Source organism: Anopheles aquasalis, chromosome 2, assembly GCF_943734665.1.
Source record: "Anopheles aquasalis chromosome 2, idAnoAquaMG_Q_19, whole genome shotgun sequence".
Lineage (NCBI taxonomy): Eukaryota > Metazoa > Arthropoda > Insecta > Diptera > Culicidae > Anopheles > Anopheles aquasalis.
In genome coordinates this window covers 26,717,501-26,737,500 of record NC_064877.1, presented here as the reverse complement: position 1 = coordinate 26,737,500, position 20,000 = coordinate 26,717,501, and the positions used below count along the sequence as shown (strand labels likewise).

Below are 20,000 nucleotides of genomic sequence, written 5' to 3'. Positions count from 1 at the left end.
ATGTCGGCCTCTTCCTGTCGGTAATTCCACTCGTGCACTCGTGGCCTCCCTTCAATCGGAAGGACCAAACAAAAAAAAAGACAGACCCAGAACAAATGAAAAGTTAACAATCCAAATTGGAAACTGAATACGGTTCGCGCGTGTAATTGGTGCGCGCCGAACACCCATTAATCGTTTTTTGGTCCTGGCAGAGGATGGTGGTGGTGGTGGTGGTGACGTTGGCGGTTGTGTACGAATGCCAGGATACGGAACCAATCCCACCAGAAGCAGCGGGTGGCACACGAAACACATCAGATCGCGCCGTAAGCCATAATATTGTCATTTCGCGTAATGAGGTGTTGCGTTGCAGCGACGGGCGTAATAGCGGTGGCTTCCGGTTTCGCACGGCACGTTCCACGATGGCTCTGTATTCGCGTAGCTTTGTGCCTTTTCACGCACCCAACAGCGAACGGAAACCACTAACGGAAAGGGAGGTAAGGGTTTTTGCGTGTCGACGTCCACCGTCCGATACGTTTCCGTTTATATCAGCGATCATGTCGTCACAGTTGGAAGGGTAATTTACTAGCTGGCCAGCTAGCCACATTGGTGTCAGGGCAAGGAGACCGAAGACCGGAAGCGGAAGCGTCGAGCACGAATTGTTCGATCAATTGACACCAAATTAGCGCGATTTGGGGTATTTATATTACAATTAATTTTATTTCTTACTTTCGACAGAAAATATCCGTTTGTGTGGGTGTGTCCATGTGTGTGAGTAAGTGTAATTTTTTTTAGTTGTGTTTAGTAGGTTGAAATAGGCATAGATTGAACTGCTCTCTATTGACAACTTCATCAGAGCACAACATCGAGTTAAAAAAAAAACAAACAGAACGACACGTTCGCGAACGGCATTGCATTCTCGATTTACTTCTGCAGCAGACATTAGCTAGAGGGATTCTAATTAATTACACGACAAAACACACTTACGCAGACACATAGTGGCCTACCTCCTGCTAAGCCATGGTAATACGCATCGCATACCAGCCCCGAGCACAATGCCCAGATTGATTGACCTGGTCCTGGGCACGTACTGTGGGGTGCGCAGTTATTTCCGGTGAGAGGAGGAAATGGGGGAAAACTTTTACACTAGCTGGGTGGGTACCATAAGTCCTCGAAAGGGGTAACTTTCGACTTCCCGGGGGTGTTTGGGAATTCCACGAAAAATACTCCCTTCATCATCTAGTCCATCGAAGGCGAAGACGAGGTTGCTGCTGGTAGAGACTGGGCCTGTTCTCTTCCACCAGGCCATCTCGTAGGGTGGGGCGGTTGGTCGGGCCGGCAGCGAGCATTAAACTATTTTCAAATAGACCGGCTTCATGTCAGCGAACCAGGCCACCTCGCCCTGGTGATTGTTGTTCGGTGTGGTTCCCTCCTTGCACGTCAACCAGTAGGTGTCCATCAGCCCTTTACCCTATACGGGACCGGGAAAAATGAACCAAAACAAGGGTCATTAAATGCATCAATGTTGCCGCAGATCAACTGGTCCTGGTTACCTTCACATCGATCAGTCCGCGGTGTTCCGTCTTGAAGCCACCCACCTTGACCAGGGCATCATTCATCTCGGCCGAGATGTGAATCTTGAGCGCTACGGTGATGCCATGAAAAGAGGAAAAGAGAGGATGGTTTAGCATCGGTTTGGCCAGCACCACCTGCTGCCACTTACCTTCACCGGTCGATTCCATTCGGGAAGCCGTGTTGACCGTATCACCGAACAAGCAATAACGGGGCATCTTTGTACCAACAATTCCGGCTACCACGGGCCCAGTATGGATACCGCACCTTATTTGCACCGGTTCATTGGCTCTGGAAAACAGGAAAACAACCATCACTAAGAAGAGAAGTTCCGGTAGAATGTAAAAAAAAAACTGGCGCCTCCATCGTAGGCGCCTCCATCATACGTGCGCCTCCATCGTTGGCGCCTCCATCATGCGCACAAACGTGTTGCTTGATTTTGATGATTTGCAACAACAACAAAACACACACACGCATATACATTGCGGATTATTAAACTGCTCTTTGCCTCTTCATATTCCACTTGGAAGAGGAATTGAGAAGGTAGTTAGGCGTATCAAACCAGCAGTGTATTACGACAGCTTAATATTTAGCTTCCTGGCGCACGAGGCGCACATGAAAAGAACAGCTTCCGAACAAGGATTACGGTGAATTATGCAATTTAAAGCCATGTCACAGCATTGGCTTCGAGATTGATGTTAAAATGATGGAAACAGCTGAAGCAGTGAAGATTGCGTGCTTGTCACAGGCCCAGAGGCAGGCGCTCTCTCAACCAACCTGCAGCGAGATCTGCTGCTCATTCCAGCTCCCGTTAAAAACATGTGAATTGAAAAACAAGCGCATCACTCGATGAGGAACGAGTTCTCGATGTTTCGTTTCTGTTATTTTTAATACCGAATAGTAAAACTGAAAATTTTCCTGGAAGCGTGTTGCCCTTTTTTGCATGAGTGATCAGTGATTCTCGCTACAAAATTATCTCAGGTCAAATGGAACATTTGCATATTGACTGCACTTGCACCGCAGACCGGTATTAAAGCCACCACCGATTAACAGTTTATCGAAATTGCGTCGAAGCCTCGTTGAAGCACTGAGCTGCCTCCCAATCAGCTGAATGGAACACTTCCGTTCGACTAATGGAAGAGAGTGAGCAACCAAATAACTCAGCGCCGATGCTCAAGAGCATCCATACGAGCACATACTCGAACTTTTGAATCTGGAATCCGGTTCAAATCCGGGAAAAAACTTGCAAAAGAGGTTTCAAAACACTCACAACCATGACCTCCCACGCTAATGGACGAGATAAAAAGGTCAATATCCGCAGGACCGCAATTAGTCCGCTGGGGTATCCAAAGTCACTTCGTTTGGTTGAATATCTTGAACAAATAGTGAACCGACGGTTCGGTCAGAGGATCGGAACTTTAAACATCTCATACTGGCCAGACATTTGGGTGGGTTCGCCCGAAAATTGCGTAACACCTTAAACAGACCCGAGCATGTTATATCTATATTTTTTGGTTTGTTTTCCTCCCCCCTACTTTGGACAAAGGTCACATGCTAAAGGACAGAGTTTGGGATTCCAGATTTTTGCTAAGGCTTGACGCAAGTCCCACTGGCCATTCGGTTTGATGACTGCTGGGGCTGGTGTTCGTTTCTTGCACCTACTGCTGCTGCTGTCACTTATCACTGGCGGAAAAGCTGGCTTGCCCCTCGGGAAAAGGACTTACTTGTGTGGAATACTAAAGTATCCGGACGCATCGAGCAGATCCAGGGCCATCGTGGCGATTTCCGTAACGTGTTTGTTGCCTGTTTTTTTTAAGGATGAGCCACAACGATACAACCGGAATCCAGCGACCATGCCGCGAGGACGACAATTTGATAGCGAAAGAAAAAAAGAAAGAGAGAGACAGAAAGGAAAAGAGCAGAGGTGTTATGACTATTCATTTGCTGTGCGGTTGAAGCTATACCACCATTCTTCACCGGCAAACCGGAGGCCACCATGTATGAATCGCCGATGGTTTCGATCTTGTACACATCGTAACACTCGATGCGCTCGTCGAACATTCGATAGATGGCGTTGAGGAAGGACACCACCTTTCGGGGCCGTACGGTCGCGTAGAGATGAAAGAGTGTGAATCAAGAGTTAATACACCAGCAGCGTTCTTTAGAACGCAAGGGAAAAGAGAAAGAAAAAGAGTGCACGAACGGAAACATACCTCGAGCGGTGTACATTCGGCGGCAATCTCGGTGAATCCAACGATATCGCTAAAAAATATCGATACCGCGGAGTAGTACTCGGCCGGGACCGTCTGGGCTTGCTTCAGCTGGGTGGCAACGGTTGGCGGTAGCATTTGGAAGAGCAGCGAATCCGATTTGCGCTTCTCGCGCTTCAGCTCCTTCGCCTTGTGGGCCAGATTGATGGCGTACAGCTGGATGGTGGCCGCCGCATTGCGCACCAGTATGATGATGATGGGTGACACGATGAGCACGACCACCAGGATCGCGATGCCGAACGTTTCCATGTTGTCCGCCGATTGCAACACCTTCTGCACCTCGCTCCTAGTCGCCGCGGTTGAAATGGGAGTGAAAAACGTTTATAAAAAAAACCCTTTAATCGACACAGAATTCTACGAATGGCAAGCATCCCCCGTTCGCGCCACGAGGATTAACGGCCGTGTAATCTTATTAGAATCAAGAGATGTAAGTGAGCACAAAATACAATCAAATAAGATACTTTGTGTCAGTTCCTCGCAGTGCTCATTGCAGATTCGACAAATTAATTCCAAGAACAACCGCGATGGCTCGAGAACTTTGGTGACCCATTTGTTCACCGCGCGGAAGGGAATAGTTTCAGGTGCTTCGCAACATGTTCGATCTTGTTTTCAATTCCGCTTCTCATCCACCATCATCACCACCTGGAGCACCATTCCTTGGCGGCTGCTAGACGCTCTATCACCTCGGCTACTTGATTGAATTAAGCATGTCAGCATCAGTCGAGCGGAAACACCGAGAACCATCCGTGAGACTAATTGGTTGCATTTCGATGCTTGGACGTGGACAATCCCAGTTCGCAACATTTGTAAGACAAATTAAATCAATTAACACTTCCGCTTCCAGTTCCATTCCCACCGCATCCCACCAACATCAAGCTGCCGCCACCACCACCCACCGTATAATAACTCGCAACTCGTGCTGCAGCTTCCTCAGCTCGTCGATGTAGTACGCCATCGACTCGTAGTACGACCGTGCATCGGTCACGTTCTCCTTGCGTCGCTCGTTCTTGTAAATGGTGCGGCTCCACTGGGTAATGTTGCCGTAGCTTTTCATCGTGCGCGTTATGTTCCGGTAGATATCCTTTAGCGAGGGCACAAAGTGTAGCGAACCGTTCAAAAGATCCCGCCCAAGGATATCATGCTGGACGAACTTGATGTACGAGTCCTGCGCCAGATAGCCGCGACCGTAGTAGTTGATACCGTACACCGACGAGATGTCGAGGCTTTCGATGCTACGCAACAGGTTCTTGAAGCTGAGCAGAAACCTCCAAACGCCACTCTTGTTCGCATCCTTGATCTGGTTCGTGAGGTGCTCCAGCAGCGCAGCATTGGCCGTCGTGTACCAGCGCAGTATCTCCTGCACCTTGCTATCCTCCGAGCTAATGTTGGCGCGAAACTCCTGCAGTGTCTCACGGAACTCGCTCATATTAAGCCACGTGACCTCACCATTGTTCGGCTGGACTGTGCGAATGGAAATGTCCGGTAAAGAGGACATATTGTCCAGCGCGAGATCGGTTTCGAGGAACGTATCGTTGAGGTTCCTACGCAGCGTGATCCCGTTGGTGTAGATGTAGAACGCGACGTCGGAACGTTCCTGCTGTAATCGGGTCACCACCTTGCCGAGACCCGTCGCCATCGATACCTGGGCCTCGATCTCGGACACCTCCTTCCGGTAGCTGACGATCTCGATCATTTCGTACGACGTCTGCACGATCAGTGCCAGGATGGGGATGAACGGTAGGATGATCATCTGCATCTGTTGCAGCTGGCGGCCTCGCTTGAACGCCGGATTCTTCGCCTCGGCACTGCAGCACATATTACCGTGGTAGTGCTGCTGGGTGCTCACATCCTCCGAGCTGATCGATTTGATCGACGTGCTGTCGGTGTGGCTCACTCTTGACTTCATGGCGCTGGAAGTGAAAGAAAGAAAAGTTTACTTTACACATGGTTTGCGATTAAAAAACAACCAAAAACGGCTCTTTAAGGGGATTTTAAAATGTTGTTTCTAAGCATCTTCATTCGTAGATTCAATTACAATTCCATCTAGTCGTTTATTCAAATAGCCGAAAAAGTTAAACAAAAAAAGTAATGCTTTTTATTAACACGATGATTGTTTCGCTACTTTCAGGACAATTATGTAATAGGTGCTAAAGCTAAAATATGCGGTAAGCATCTGCAAGGTTTCAAACCACTTCTCAAACTGTTGAGTAATGAATTCGATGTTTAGGGACTGGGCCAATTTTTCTTATATATCTCTTCCTTTTTGGCTACTTTCCTTCTTTGGGGAAGGACCGTAACTTATCCTAAAGGAACACATAACCCTCGTTCCGTGAGCATTAACACGCGCATGGTTCGGATGCGAAACGTGACATGGTTTCTAAGCTTTGCCTTAAGGGAATGAAAACAGGATTATGCCCTTTTTCTTTGCCTTTTACGATAGTGCATGATTCTCTCTATTCACTTTATCCTTTTTTAGCGCACCATTTGGTAAAAATGTAGTATAGTATCTTGAAAATCAAGCAAAATGCTAAATTACAAAATAAAGATAGTTTTCGGGAGCAGCCTTTCGATGCGATCGCTTTCTAACTATATGATTAAAAAAATAAATAAACAGATTAGTAATAAATGGCATTTTATTCATACAATTGTCTAGTAACAATCGGATTATATTATCACAAAAAACAACTGAAGTGCAGATATAGCTGAGAAGGAGTACAATCAAACACAGATTACTAAAACCAACTCATAACAATGCATGAAAACAAGGTGTTACGTAATGTTTTCCTCCATCCATTGCACGACGGGGAAAACATTCTCAACACTGGACGCAGGCAGGCCCCAACCACTCAATACAGAAACAACAACTCGGACCATAAAAAAAAACCCCGCTCCTTCATATACACGCCCATTGATGGTGTGACGCTAGATATTATTTGTCGAGAAAAACAAGGCCCACATGGCACCGAACGTCCGCACTAACCGTCCGCCTAGTGGTCGGCGCGGAAATAGCGAAAGCAAAGGAAACGGAAAGTGAAGGAAAACTCCGAATGGTCTGAGAAAAAATAAAAATAGAAATACGAAGACAACGTGGCGAAGGACGATCCGTCCGCGCCGACTACCGAGCCGCAACCAATTTTATCGACTGTCATCAAATCCATTTTTGGGGTTAATGATGCGATTTGGTATCAATTTTCATGTGGCGCGCAAACCCCTTCCCCGAGTGGTGGCAGTTCACTGGCCTCCGGAAGCTCAGCACAGGAACCACGTAGCCTTCAACGAACTGGTATACTCATGGAGGCTTACCATATCGGTTGAACATCGTGCCTACAGTGACAACGGCAGGAACCAGGAACAACGAATCAGCCACATGATACTAGGTTGTTGGGATAGGAAAAACACAATTTCAAACCGGTACATCACGACAACGGAATGTCGTATTGGGCATGAAACAGATATTTCTCGTTGCTCGATTCCCTATCCGATTCGATTCCTTCCCCGGGCGTAGATTATCGACGACGTTTAATGTGAAAATTTGATTTTGGATTCCCGTTTTTTGTGTCAGCAACGGCGCATTCAATTTCAATCTCTTCCAATCTCAATCGTTGCCAAGGGCGACCGTATCATGTGTCCTGGACTGGACAGAACATGCACTCATCCGGTTCTAATCAACATCCTCACCGTGTATGCCCAACGGAGGGAGCAAAACTCTCCAAACTGCTTCTAATTTTCCATCCCCGGAACAATGCAGTACCATACCGAGGTGTCGAAGAAATCCAACGTGGTCCTCGACTGGCCTCGTGCGGGAACCGCCCGGAGAGCACAGATAACTCATCGGATATCCATTCTATGCACAGCCTAATCTCGTATCGATCGATCGCACAAGGTTAGCAGTTCATTGCCGGAAAAGCCGTATATGCCAAACGGGAACGACCCCCGGGACGATGGAAGATGCCACCATCAAAAATTGGTCTGTGATTGATTTTTATTGTCGCCTCGGACACGCCGAACGGAGCAGAGTGTCTCGTCGAATCAGTCATAAAACGCCGGTAGGCCCGAGGCCACAATGACGCCACATCAGCCGCCAGTTTTCCGAAAAGGTAAACAACGATTAAAGGGAACCGGCATACCATGATGGGCACGGCATGGTGTCTGTCTCGTTTGTGCCCAATTCCATTTTGGTAACCTTCGAGCCGAATGTAATTAAGAACAATATGGCATAACGAACGATTACAATCGGCCAGCTATTGGCACCACGGGGAAGGCTGTTGCTAGTGGCCAACAATGGGGGTTTTGTATCAACTGGCGGACGGGAATGCAATTAACGCCCCCCGTCTGCACTGGACACTGGTCGTAGGTGCAGTGGCATCGCAGTAAATGATGCATATCCATATAGTGTCTGATGCAGATAACTGGAGCAGGACCCCGGTTTGTGGTTTATAATTAATATTCCCTCCTTCTTCTCCAGTTTTTGTTGTTAGCACGCTAAAACACCGTTCTCACAACTTTGTCAACTAAATCAACGTTGATAACGAGGTAGAATAATAGAATGGCATATCCCATCAACCAGCGGTCACTTCCCTTGTTGAGCCCGAAAGAGTTAAGTGGCCAAAGGCTTACGTCAGGCAAAAAGGTTAACCGGTCGAGCGAGAACGACCTAACAACCTCGCCGGAAATGCGGAGCGAGTCCCTGACTTCCTGCGTTGGTGCGTCACGTGGCGATCCCGGTGCGTGTGTGTCATGCTGGCTATTCTTGTTTTCCGTGTTTCGCGCTAAATTTGGTTGCGGGTTGGTGAATCCTGCTATCTCGATCCGGTGGCACAGCACGCCATCATCTCACGAACCGCCATCAATCTCACTTCCAAGAAACAACCCGCGTTCCGGGGTGCGGTTTTAGGGGGGGGTGGGTAATTTTTTTTCCTTATCACGGATTCCGCGCGCGCCCCAGCATAACACGAAAACCAGACATCACATCGCACACCTTTATCGCACACCAGCCAGTCGTCTTCGTCCTTTGCTCTCATCGTCGCTCGGTGTCGGTGGGTCAAAAGTTAAAAAAGAAATAAAGAAACCACAGGACCACCGCGTGGTCGCGAATGCGGTGAAGGAGAGAGGATCCGAATCATTGGTAAACCTAATCGTAAAGTGTCACTATTAGGGAGAAAGCAAGAGGAAAAGATATAAATTTAATTAACTTCTTAGCCGGGGGGTCCCGGACGGACGTTTACCGTGGGTTTATGGGTTTTTGCGCTGTGCTCAACGCGAAAACCCCGGATCGCCCCGGGTGGGATTGGGATAGTCTTGGCATTCTCTAGGATCGGTATTGTATCTGGGGTGCTTTAACGATTCTCGGTGTGGAAGTGATGGTCGTGTAGCGTCGAATGCAACATGGAGCGGCGCCTGCACTGTAAGCCAAAGTCTTGCTGCTGTTGATGGTCACCCGTATCGATTGTACACTCGGCAGGTAATCAACATTGATGGAAAGTGCAGTGCAGCGTTGCACCGGGCAAGGCAGGTTCAGGCTCGGTGGCTGACGGTGCATTGCAATGGTCGTTTGAGCACACCCCCGGTGCGAAAACACCGAACCACTGTCTATACCAGACAAACCATCGAGCTGTCTGCCAGTGTGGACGATACAAATGAAGTGCCTTGGCTTGGTCAAGACTGCCGGGGGTCTGGCATGGTCACGCAGCCCCATTTGCTGCAATAAAGCCCTCATCCTCGGCTCATAGGTGAGCTGGCGTGCCTTTCTGGACAGGAAGGAACAACGAGCTGTACTAGCTTCAGCGAAGGAGAGCAAAGACCGATAGCGAGAGAGCATGAATGGGACAAAAAATGTAAGTAATAATGATCTGTGGTCGTGTGTTGGGAAATGAAAACAGATGGATGGGAAAACGATGCCCCCACCGAAAGGGTAAGCCACAATGGGACATGGGAAAACCGAGTTGACGTCGGTTGCGGATGGCATCCGGGGTTGGTGGGTGAATGTGTAAAAGACAGCTAACACATGATAAATTATCCTATCATAACATTGGCTCCGATAGCGTGCCGAACGGGCTTACACTTTCCGTCTTAAATGACAGGTTTGATAAAAACAACGGTAACAAAAATCTTTGAAAAATGTATCCCAGACAGACAGTGTCGGAGAGCAATTCGTAGAAAGGTCGCGGAACCATTTCGGTTTTTTCGTCCACTACGTTTGGGGTGAAATTAAAAAAAATGGTTGATTTTATCATTGAAAACTGAATCTGAGATGTTGCTCTAACGCTTCAATGGTTATACGAAGAGCAAAGCTTTAACCACAAGCGGTAGAGACTCGAGTCGATCTCAAATTTATCATAGCTTATGGAAAGGACATCATTAAAATATGATTACTATTCGACTGTATATACTTGCTTAATGATTAACAAATTTACCATTCTTCAGAAACTGAATGAAATTTTGTAGAACTATTTAATAAAAGATTGGTTACTTCTTCCTTCATTCTTTTTTAAGGAAGTTTTATAGAATGATTGAATAATGTGCAAAAATCCTCTATTTCTGATTATTCCCGTCCGATTTAATTACGTCGCTTTAAGAATAGATACCTCTGCTTCAATACGAAAAAAAAAAATCGGCACAACGTGCACAGCAGCATTAAGTTATGCTCGAAATCTGATGAAAATGATAATGAAAAATGCAAATCACATCCAAAATAAGTCCGTTTATGTTTCGAATATCGAATTATATGAACTGAGCATTGGAAAACCTGCTCTGGACGTCGATGCGTCCATTACTTCTTTTCACTCGGACTTCAATTACTTCTTTTCACTCGGACGATACTTTTTAAAACACAACGCTCCTTAACTTAACTGCAAATGCTAATAGAAGTGAATAGTAGATTCCCTGTTTCCAATTTCAAATTATAAACAAACTGTAACGACTCTTTTACTCTTTACGAGCCGCCAACAAATCTTTGGTACATTCTTGTACCGTTCCACGAAAACCAATCCATAACAATCCGTGTCACGGCTTGTATAACATTGCAAGCCCACAGGTGAACCACAACCGCCAAAGCCAAAACATACTGCAGCATGCTCTTTCCGCTCGATGAATCCGCTTTAGCGACGGATTAAATTGTGCTTAAATTGGTTTCCGCCACGTGGACGATTGCCGGGTTGTTTCCGGTTGAGATGAAGCCACCACGAACAAATGATCCACAACCGCAAAACCTACCTGCCGCTCATGGACGCGTACTAGTAGCTCACTCTTGCCCCGCCGGTGTTGTTTGTTTGATGGAGTTATAAAGTTGCAAAATGCGGATCACCTGCCGGTGATGCCAATAGTTAGTGGTCCTGCTGTTGCTGCTGCTACTGCTGCTAATATCCTTTAAACATTACGAGCATTTGCGTGTACAAGATGTTGTGTTAATCCTTAGTCACTGTTTTAAAAACATGTTGCTTAACACTCGTTTCAGTACTTTTTACTAAGCTTTGTCATTGTTTAAGTTTAGGAGTAAGTAAATATATTTAACTAAAACGATGATTTTTTTATGGATTTCATGAACGAATCGAAATGGAGCTTTATTAGTTCGCCAATCAACAATATGGCCCAACGAATGTCTACTTGAATGAAAATGGGAAGCAATTGTCTCTATGAGTCATCTCTTCCAATTGCAGTCACGGATCCGGAAAAGCAAACATCCAAAAGGCACCACAAAAAGAAGAACACCGAGCAGAATTCCTATGAACAGGAAGCCCGGCTTCCTGAGTGTCGCAGCCAAGTGGCCGCACTGCGTGTCCAAATCCGAGATGGTGCGGTAAGGTAGAATTACCAAGGAGAAGCCAACTTTACGACGTTGCTGATACCGATTCGACCGATAGCCGAACGGTATACGGCCATGCTTAGCGTGGTAATACGGATATGGCTGCAGCCAACGATCTACGAGTATCCTTCCGCTTACGGCCAAGAACGTTTCGGAGCACACGAACGAACGCACGGCACACGGTCACCACACTCCAGCCCAACATGAACGAACGTTATGTATAGCTTTCATGCCACTTCCACCCCAAGGCTTCCGGCGTCTGGGCGGAAGTTTGGCAGCTTCAGATCACAGATACGCAGACCACATTCCAGATCGTCATCGTTACGTTCCGGTATCGGAATTTGAATGAGCATCGGAATGAGATTAGGCCAAGACCGGATAGATGATCCACTAGAAAAAATCACACCTGCTGCAAAACTGAGTGACACTACTCCTAGCTCCCAGTTGGTATATCCTTTGGCGCACGCACTACCTCCCGGTTTGTCGGGAGATAAAAACCTGAACCGACCCCGGTGGACGCGTACGGACGACTGACGTACGGGCTCTGACTGATTCGCGGTCGATCCACTCGCTTGGCACGCCGAGTCGCCAACTCGCCTGGTTGTGGCTCCCTTTGGCTGTAGTGGCTCCAAGCCGAGCCAAAAGACATCTTTATCCCCCCCACCCGCGGTGTCAACGCGATGGTAGCAAGGACAGCAACGCGCACCAGGACAGCACACAGCCAGACAGGGCCATCGAGCCGCAGGACCCAGTTGAGGACGACGCACGCCGCCATTGCCACCAGTTGATCCACATGATGGTGTCTCTTTCTTTCGTCGTTTGTCTCTCCATCGGTCGCTCTCTTTCCATCCTTTATTGATGCACTGTACTTCGCTCTTTGTATGTGTATGTGTGCAGGGGTGTATGTGAGTAGGTACACAAGCACAGGCACGCGCTCCGATCGCGTAACGCGATGAGCGAGGCGAGCGCCGGCCGGCAGTCCCGTAGGTAGAGGAAGGATGGATGGGGTCCTTCCTCGACCGGACGACGCAGATGGGACACCTAAACGAGTGAAAAACAAATTCATCAAACCCAACCCCCACGGACCCGGCCCCGGACACCGACGACTCGGGTTGATGTGCGGCTGAGTGGAAGTTATTGTTGCATTGTGGGCCATAACCGCGCTATTGCTACCTCATCCGCCATTCTACTATCAATGATTATCTCTATTTTTCGCGCGCTATCTTTCCTTCTCTCGTTTCATCCTTTTTATCTAATATTTGCAATCTTCCATGTTCGTTCTCTGTTTGGTGGAGGGACGCAGCTTGTCTAGTGGAGTTGCGATGAAGTGGAGCTCAACGCCACTTGCTCGTCTCGTTTGAAGTGCAGACAAGGCTCGGGCGAGGCACAGGGGTCTAAGTTCGTAAGTGTATTTTTATCGTTGTGCCATTATCGAAATCCTTGCCGTTCAGAAAGAGAAGAGAGGAGCAAAGTGGATTTGACCGCGACATGTTGCGTTTACACCATTTCGTTGTTTAATGGCGTATCATAGGTCTGCGGTAGGAATTGGAAGATTAGACTACTTCGCAAGGGATGGGAAGTTGTGATGGAAGTCATAATGGCCAATGGGCTTATCTTGCTATCACATTTTCACTATCCAGTAGCACTTAATGGCTTTGAAATATGCAAATCGTTCCGGAACGAGTCAGCGTTCGCAGATAGAAGATCCTTGGTCTGACCGAGGATGTTCAAGGAACAATACAGCGACAAATAATTGTGCTAATACCCTCACGCAGAACGCTCTGCTTTGGTATGTTAATGAAAGCACTTAATTTAATCAAAAAGATATTTATTTAAGAGGCTTCCAAGATCGCATTCTTCTGCAGAAACTACGGGAGATATGGATGTGGTTGGAACAAAACTAATCCCACAACTAAACCAATAGCACTGGCATCGTGCACTGACCATATGTTGCCAGAGCGGACCATCGTTACAATTGGCACATTAATCGATAAGCAAGCGTTCAATTTCTTGCTATTGATCATCGAGCAGCCATAGGCAGGCCAGGACAACAGTAATTAACTCCCTTCCCCTTGCGGTCAACCGAACCGACTCTCTTCTTCTTTCGATTCTTTTCCTTCTTCTACATCTCTTCTGATCGAGAAATGCGCCATCGATGGCACCGACCAACACACCCTTTAGTGCACCCCGATATGCAATCGAACGGCAGTCGAACCATTCCAGAACAATACGGGACTCTAGCTCATAAATCAAGAAACCCACGCGAAATGTGGCGCATCCTGGCGTCCTTTTTCGCGCCACGCCAAACCATTCAATCCATCCGGTTATGATTTATCGTAGAAACAACGTTTCGTTTGCTCAACTGCGTACGTGCGTGGCTCCCTCAAACTCCCTCATATCCCCACAGCATGATATCGGAATCCCTAGTAATGAGAATCCTTGCGAATGCAAATCGCAGAAATCCTTGTCCCTTCGGCCAGTGCGTTTGTCTTCGGTGTTTGCACACCGTGCCAGTAATGTGTGTGCCTTTGCGTGTATGTGCCACGTTTGTTGTGGTCAGGAATTGCTTCCCCTCGACACGTCTACCGCAAGTACGCGTTGTCTGTTCCCTCCAGGATCTATCCAGTTGACTGGCGCCAACGTACCCTGCACTAGCGTGTCCCCTTCTCTCCGCTTCACTCAACTTCTCCTGTGCTTAAAAATGGGAAGCTGCTGTAGCTGCCGTTGATGGTGATGAAGAGTTGGTACGGTTAACCGGCGAACGTGAGCCAAGCGAGCGCTGGCCAGGACACAGCGACGACGACGATGGCACACGTAGATGAGCAACAGGTGCATCCAGTCAGAGTGAATCGCTGGCACTGTCGCATACACTAGCGGATCGCGACATATCTCCTATGTTGTGCTACATTAGGGACCGACTGTACCCTCGGGAGGGGTGCGTATTAAACTAATTGATTTGAAACATTACTCTCCTCTCGCCTTAACCAACGGGTGCCCCCGGGAGGTTGGGGAGTTTCATTTTAGGCGATTTTGGGATCAATTTACTAATCGGCCGGGGTGGGGAAGGATCATTAAAAATTATCGTTCGCTTCAGTAGCCAGCCTACCGGCACAGAAAGCGTGCTTCACCGGTGGCCAACGGACCAGGACAGGAACGAAATTGTGTCCACCGCTGCCATCAGGACACATTTTTCACAGTTCGAAAAACTTGCTATCCAGCGGACGGCCATACCCCACTCCCCTCGTTGGTACGATGAGACCGCGTTCATTAACCGGCAACCGCGAGGCTAAGAGGCTGGGACTGGTGGCGATGAAACGGTGGGAGCACAGGATACGCATAAACAGTTTTGATTGATGACACTTTTGCGTAAGCCCACGTGCTTCCTGTACTCCTGGGCCGCTCGATCAACAAGTGGGCCCGTTTGGTGGTGGTCCGGGTGATGATCGAATACACAGGAATACACTGGCGCACCTAGAGCAGCTAGATCCGGTGTCTTCTCGCTATTGGATATGGTCGGTGCACGATGGCCAGCAACCAAGGGAAAAAAACGTGTATCATTAATCATTCGCATCGAGTTACACTTTTTAATATTAATGATTCATTAACTGCAATCGGTGCTCATGTGGTACAGTGTAAAGCGCTGATTGATGCGTGCATATGTAATCGCACCAATGGTTTCTCTTTATGTACCGGAAACATTGTCTCGGTGCGAGTTCGTTTACTCTCCTCGGATTTAAGGAAGGAGGAACATCCGCTCTTCTATCGGTAGCACGCCTTTGTTTGAAATCTCGTTGTGAATCAGAAGCCAACGTTAGCGGTTTGAAGGTCCAGTGGAAAGATTATTCGTGGGAAAATATGAAAATGTAGCAGAGCACATGAGCGGGTGGACATTATTCTCCTATCGCAGGGATTGTCATCCATCCAGGATCAAGAGTTCCGCGTCTAGCTGGCAGATGGCGTGGCGAATGCGATTTTCCGAGCTTTCCGGTGGAAATTTTTAGCTTTCCACGGAAAATTTTGTGACCAGCTGTAGCAGCGTTCGAAAGGAAGATCCTCAGAAGGATATTTGGTCGCGTACTGTAGTTTACCCAACTCCACGTGGTATTTCTAGATCGCATGCAGCATTCCTCTAAGCTGCATCTTCTATCTGTACTTCAAAGAATTAATAAAAATTACTCTGTTAAATGTTAAATTATTTTTTGTTTACTTAATTTAACCATTGTTTAATGAGATTTATTTCCATTTAGATACACGGTGATAGATAAGAATTGAGATTTGTGACGGTAGGTGATAAATCCTTGTGGAAACATTAAGATATGCCAACTGTAAAGTTTATCTAAAGATGAACACTTCCTTGTATCATGATACTTACCGTAATTAGGTTATATAAGTTCGTGTTAAATGAGTTACGTATTTTTTGGTTAATCTTTAATTACGGGCGTTTCAATATCATTTGTAAGTTAAAGATTCAATTGCGCCATACATCCCTACAAGCTTCATTTCATTTGAAGGATTTCCGTGAAAATGAATGAAAGAGGATAACTACAAAATGAAAACTACAAACTGAAAGATTGAATCATTACCAAAGTTAACATCGCTCATAATTTCAGCAAAAATGGCAAATCATGTTAATATTATCGATCGTACAATGCCGTTTCATTGGATTAACGATCACAGTATCCCCAAATGATGGACTACCGGACTGATGAACCACAATGTGATATAAATGATTCCATTTCACTCCAGGGTTTTTTTTTGGGAATAATTAAACGAAACTGTCCCAGCCAAAACAGTTTTCGTCTAATCATTTGTTTTTATTATGTCTTCATTTGCATTTCATTTCGCTGCTCGTGTATGGCTCATCATTGAACAATTCATTTCATTGTATGCGTAACAACAACCATTGGTAGATAATTGTGATAATAGAATGAGGTGTTGGGACCTTCCATTTTCGGTGCAGTCTAAATAATCCGCACAACACTGAATACTCCTTTATGTACATTCACTGCTTCAGTAGCCCCCGCATTCCCGGGGACTCGAGATGATCGAGCACATATTGCTAGGTGGCTGATGCCACACTCTTGATGACGGCAATGAGATGATGATCGTTATCACCACTTTCTTTGGTTTTCTTTTTTTGTTAAACATTTCTCGATGTTCTCACGATCTATGCAACATCAACATACCACGCGCCCGGACGTGTCTACTTCAAATGAAACGTTAAAATGCTACAGATTCCTTGCAGCCATCTTTCCTCCCAGATCCCTTCGATCTACATCTTGTAACTGAAATATGCTTCCGTTCATTGTTGCCACCCTCCAGTATTACGATGAATGTGGATGACCGATGATGTTGGAAAAAGGGGAACAGCAAGGGAGGTGATGAACAATGAAGCTAAGATTCCATTCATCAAACAGACAGCAGTAGCAGGTAATGCGGGGATTTTACTTTCGCTCCACTTCGTGCATGCCAGACAATTCCCGTTGGAAGGACGCTTGATGCGATGGTTGCTGCTGATGCAGTACATCCTGATGATTCGTAGCGCTATCATCCATCTGAAAGAAATACGGAACCGATTTAATATCATCTTATCGACAGTAATGCTACCGACAGTGTGCATCGTACTTACCAATTGCCTTAGCATTGCGTAGATCGCGTATTTAAACTCTTCACGTCTTGGATCGGGGCGACGGATAGAAAATGGCGTTTCCATGGTGTAGGAGGGATCGTTGGCGCGTATCTCTTCCGGGCTCGGGATGAGCGATCGCTGTTTGTCGAGGATTAGCTTGGCATAAGGAATGGGCAGATCATCCAGGGTAACGCTTCCTTGATCTAGCGCCTCGGGAGCCGATGCGGAGGAACGCTTTCCATGTCCACCGTAACAGGCATGTCCGAATGCAGCACAACCGCCTGGTAATTACCAAGAGATTCAATAATCGTTGTCAATTACTACAATAATTATAACTATCAGCTGCGACAGATGATATTAAAAGTTCACTTGTCTTGTTTCAATTTCATTATTCCTTCTTCATTAGTTTTCCACTCAAATATCGAAGTGAGTGAATCAAACATAAAGTACTCTTGTTTTTTGCAAACTTTTTGGTAAGTTAAGTGCAAAAAGGTAAAAGTTTATATTTTTGCGTAACTTCCTGATTCCGCAAAATATTTTTCTAAGCGGATAAGCGGCTTTTAATAGCTCTCGCTTGGAAAGATGTAGATCGTGTTTGCAGGTTATGGCGCAAATGAGGTTTCAATCTCAGCATAACTGTTGAAACTTTTGCTTCCCAAAATATTCTTGAGAGGGCCAAACACATGAATGTCACAGGGTGATAGGTCTGGACTGAATGGAAGATGTTACAACGCTTCCCACCTTAGTTGCTCCAATTTTTCCACTTTCAAGGCTGCAAGAGTGTGGGTGGTGAGGATTTTCATGAAGAAGAAACATTTTCTTATCGATATGTCCCATCGATCGATCGATAGGAACTAGGCCGTTTCCAAAAGTTTTATCACGCAGACTGTTATCTTTTACTATACCTCAGCATACAAACATGATAAAACCGTTGTAACAAAACTACAATCCGATACCTTGCACAATTGATTCCCAAGTAAGATGAATTGTCGCAGTTTCCCACCGCTAAACCATGCGAAAGCTGTGCTCATTTGTGATATTGTCGCCACATTTCAGTCTTCAAAATGACAACATGTACTACGCTGGAAGCCCTGCGCCACTGACTACCACAAGAAGACGCGTCCGCACCTACACCGTCTGTTTTCTTCTACACCGTCTGTTCACCGTCTGTATTTTTACACTCCCACCAACCAACCCTAAGTTGATAGCATTATTAAGTGGTAAAATGAGCGCTACCGCAGCTACCGTGCAGTGGTCGGGCGTAGCGAATGTTTCCTCTGAGTGGCACAACGAATGAAAGCCTCAAGCAAACAAGGCACCCCATACGGTTGAAGGAACACATGCCAACCGAGCTTCTCAAGAAACAGGACAAAGGATGAATGATGCATGCAATGAAGGTTGCGACTGCAGTGCCCCGTGCAGGTGAGAGGAAATGCTGCAGAAAATATGATAACAATATTATCGAAAGTAATGAGAGTCAATGAGTGTCAAAAGTCATTCGCATCGGTCATGTACAAAGTATGACTGGGCTACTGATCAACCACCGTACGCCACGCGATGTAGGTCAACAAAGGATGGTTCGGCTTTGATTTGAAAAGCGACATTGACACTGGTATGCAGCACCGTTCAAATCGTATTGTGATTGGATAGTACCCTAGGCTCATATTGAAAACAGCTGCCGTGTCGTTTGAGAGAACATTCTAATTTCCTTTCTGCCAAAAATGGTGGAAATGTCGGTTCAAACGAGTTCCGTTTAATGGTCAATGGTCGAACTATCTAAGACTAAATACAGGGGTCGAACATTTCGATTTCTGGTTTGAGGATATTGGAGATAGTTCGTGGTAGCTCTGCTATAATTCTAAAACTCTCCCTCTTTCAATATTTTTTTCTTAAAGAATAGGATGTTACTTTAGACGAAACAAAAAATAGAACAACACAATAAATTAATTAATAGAGTAATCATTCAACTTACGCTTGGCGTTCGCGCTCTGCACCAACACGGAAACGATGACCAGCGTTACACAAATCGTTGATAGTTGATGCATCTTCACCAATAGTTTCTGGAAGGAAACGAAAAAGATTGAAAAAAAAATCCCAAAGCTACAGTTTAGTGCATCCCTGGCACGTCTCATCGGAACGGATTGTCTCGAATAGTTAATGCATCAAGGGAACGAACGAAGCATGGTGAAAATAATTAATCCCAAACCCCAATTCACCCGCTGGATCGTAGGCAAACAATACTTGAGCTTAAGCACCTAGCACCAGCGCACCGCTCGAGCGATGGGAATTGCCATTTGTTCCGTTTTGTTATCAACCCCGGTCCCTCTCCCATTGGCCTGTTGGCCGTTGCACCGACCCCGAGGGGGGAAGGTCCCTCTTGCATGGGACATTTAAATTGCATTCCGTGGTTGCAACAGTTAAAAAGGAAATGATCTTTACCCTTGCCAAAGTGAAGTCAAGCAGGAGTCAAGGAGTGATGATGAACAGGGATCTCCTCATTCTAAGCTCATTCTCGCTGCACCAAACACATCGCTCCCGGGGGGTGCATTAAAACGAATCGAAATCGTAAGACGGCCAGCTTACAATGACCTGGCGTTCCGGTTCCGGTTTGGAAGAACTCAATTCAAAGAGGCTAGGCTGTAGATGATTGCAGAACGTACTGCACTCCTGCGAAAACCTGTTAAAGTTTAACAGCTTAACACCATTTAACAACCATTCCATTGAGTGTAGCTGTTCCTTACGATTGTGTCAA

At 46.4% G+C, this 20,000-nt stretch overlaps 2 protein-coding genes across 3 annotated transcripts in view; both read right to left on the bottom strand.

Moving 5' to 3' along the window:
* Positions 1-1,261: 1,261 nt before the first annotated feature.
* On the bottom strand, positions 1,262-11,084 carry LOC126572283 (uncharacterized). The gene is made up of 8 exons (XM_050231475.1): positions 11,031-11,084; positions 4,715-5,728; positions 3,762-4,104; positions 3,513-3,639; positions 3,273-3,351; positions 1,700-1,839; positions 1,530-1,621; positions 1,262-1,447 (listed from the first exon to the last, which is right to left on the bottom strand). The coding sequence occupies exons 1-8, from the start codon at positions 11,039-11,041 to the stop codon at positions 1,325-1,327; spliced, it is 1,929 nt and encodes a 642-aa protein (XP_050087432.1). The 5' UTR covers positions 11,042-11,084; the 3' UTR covers positions 1,262-1,324.
* Positions 11,085-16,383: 5,299 nt separating this feature from the next.
* LOC126572311 (uncharacterized) overlaps positions 16,384-20,000 on the bottom strand; it is a 5,689-nt gene continuing 2,072 nt past the window's right edge. For both annotated transcript variants that reach the window (XM_050231529.1, XM_050231530.1), the window contains exons 2-4: positions 19,221-19,308; positions 17,249-17,529; positions 16,384-17,174 (exon numbers count right to left, since the gene is read on the bottom strand). In XM_050231529.1, coding sequence (XP_050087486.1) covers positions 17,064-17,174; positions 17,249-17,529; positions 19,221-19,293 — 465 coding nt within the window. In that variant the 5' untranslated portion in view covers positions 19,294-19,308 and the 3' untranslated portion in view covers positions 16,384-17,063. The remainder of the gene's footprint in view (positions 17,175-17,248; positions 17,530-19,220; positions 19,309-20,000) is intronic.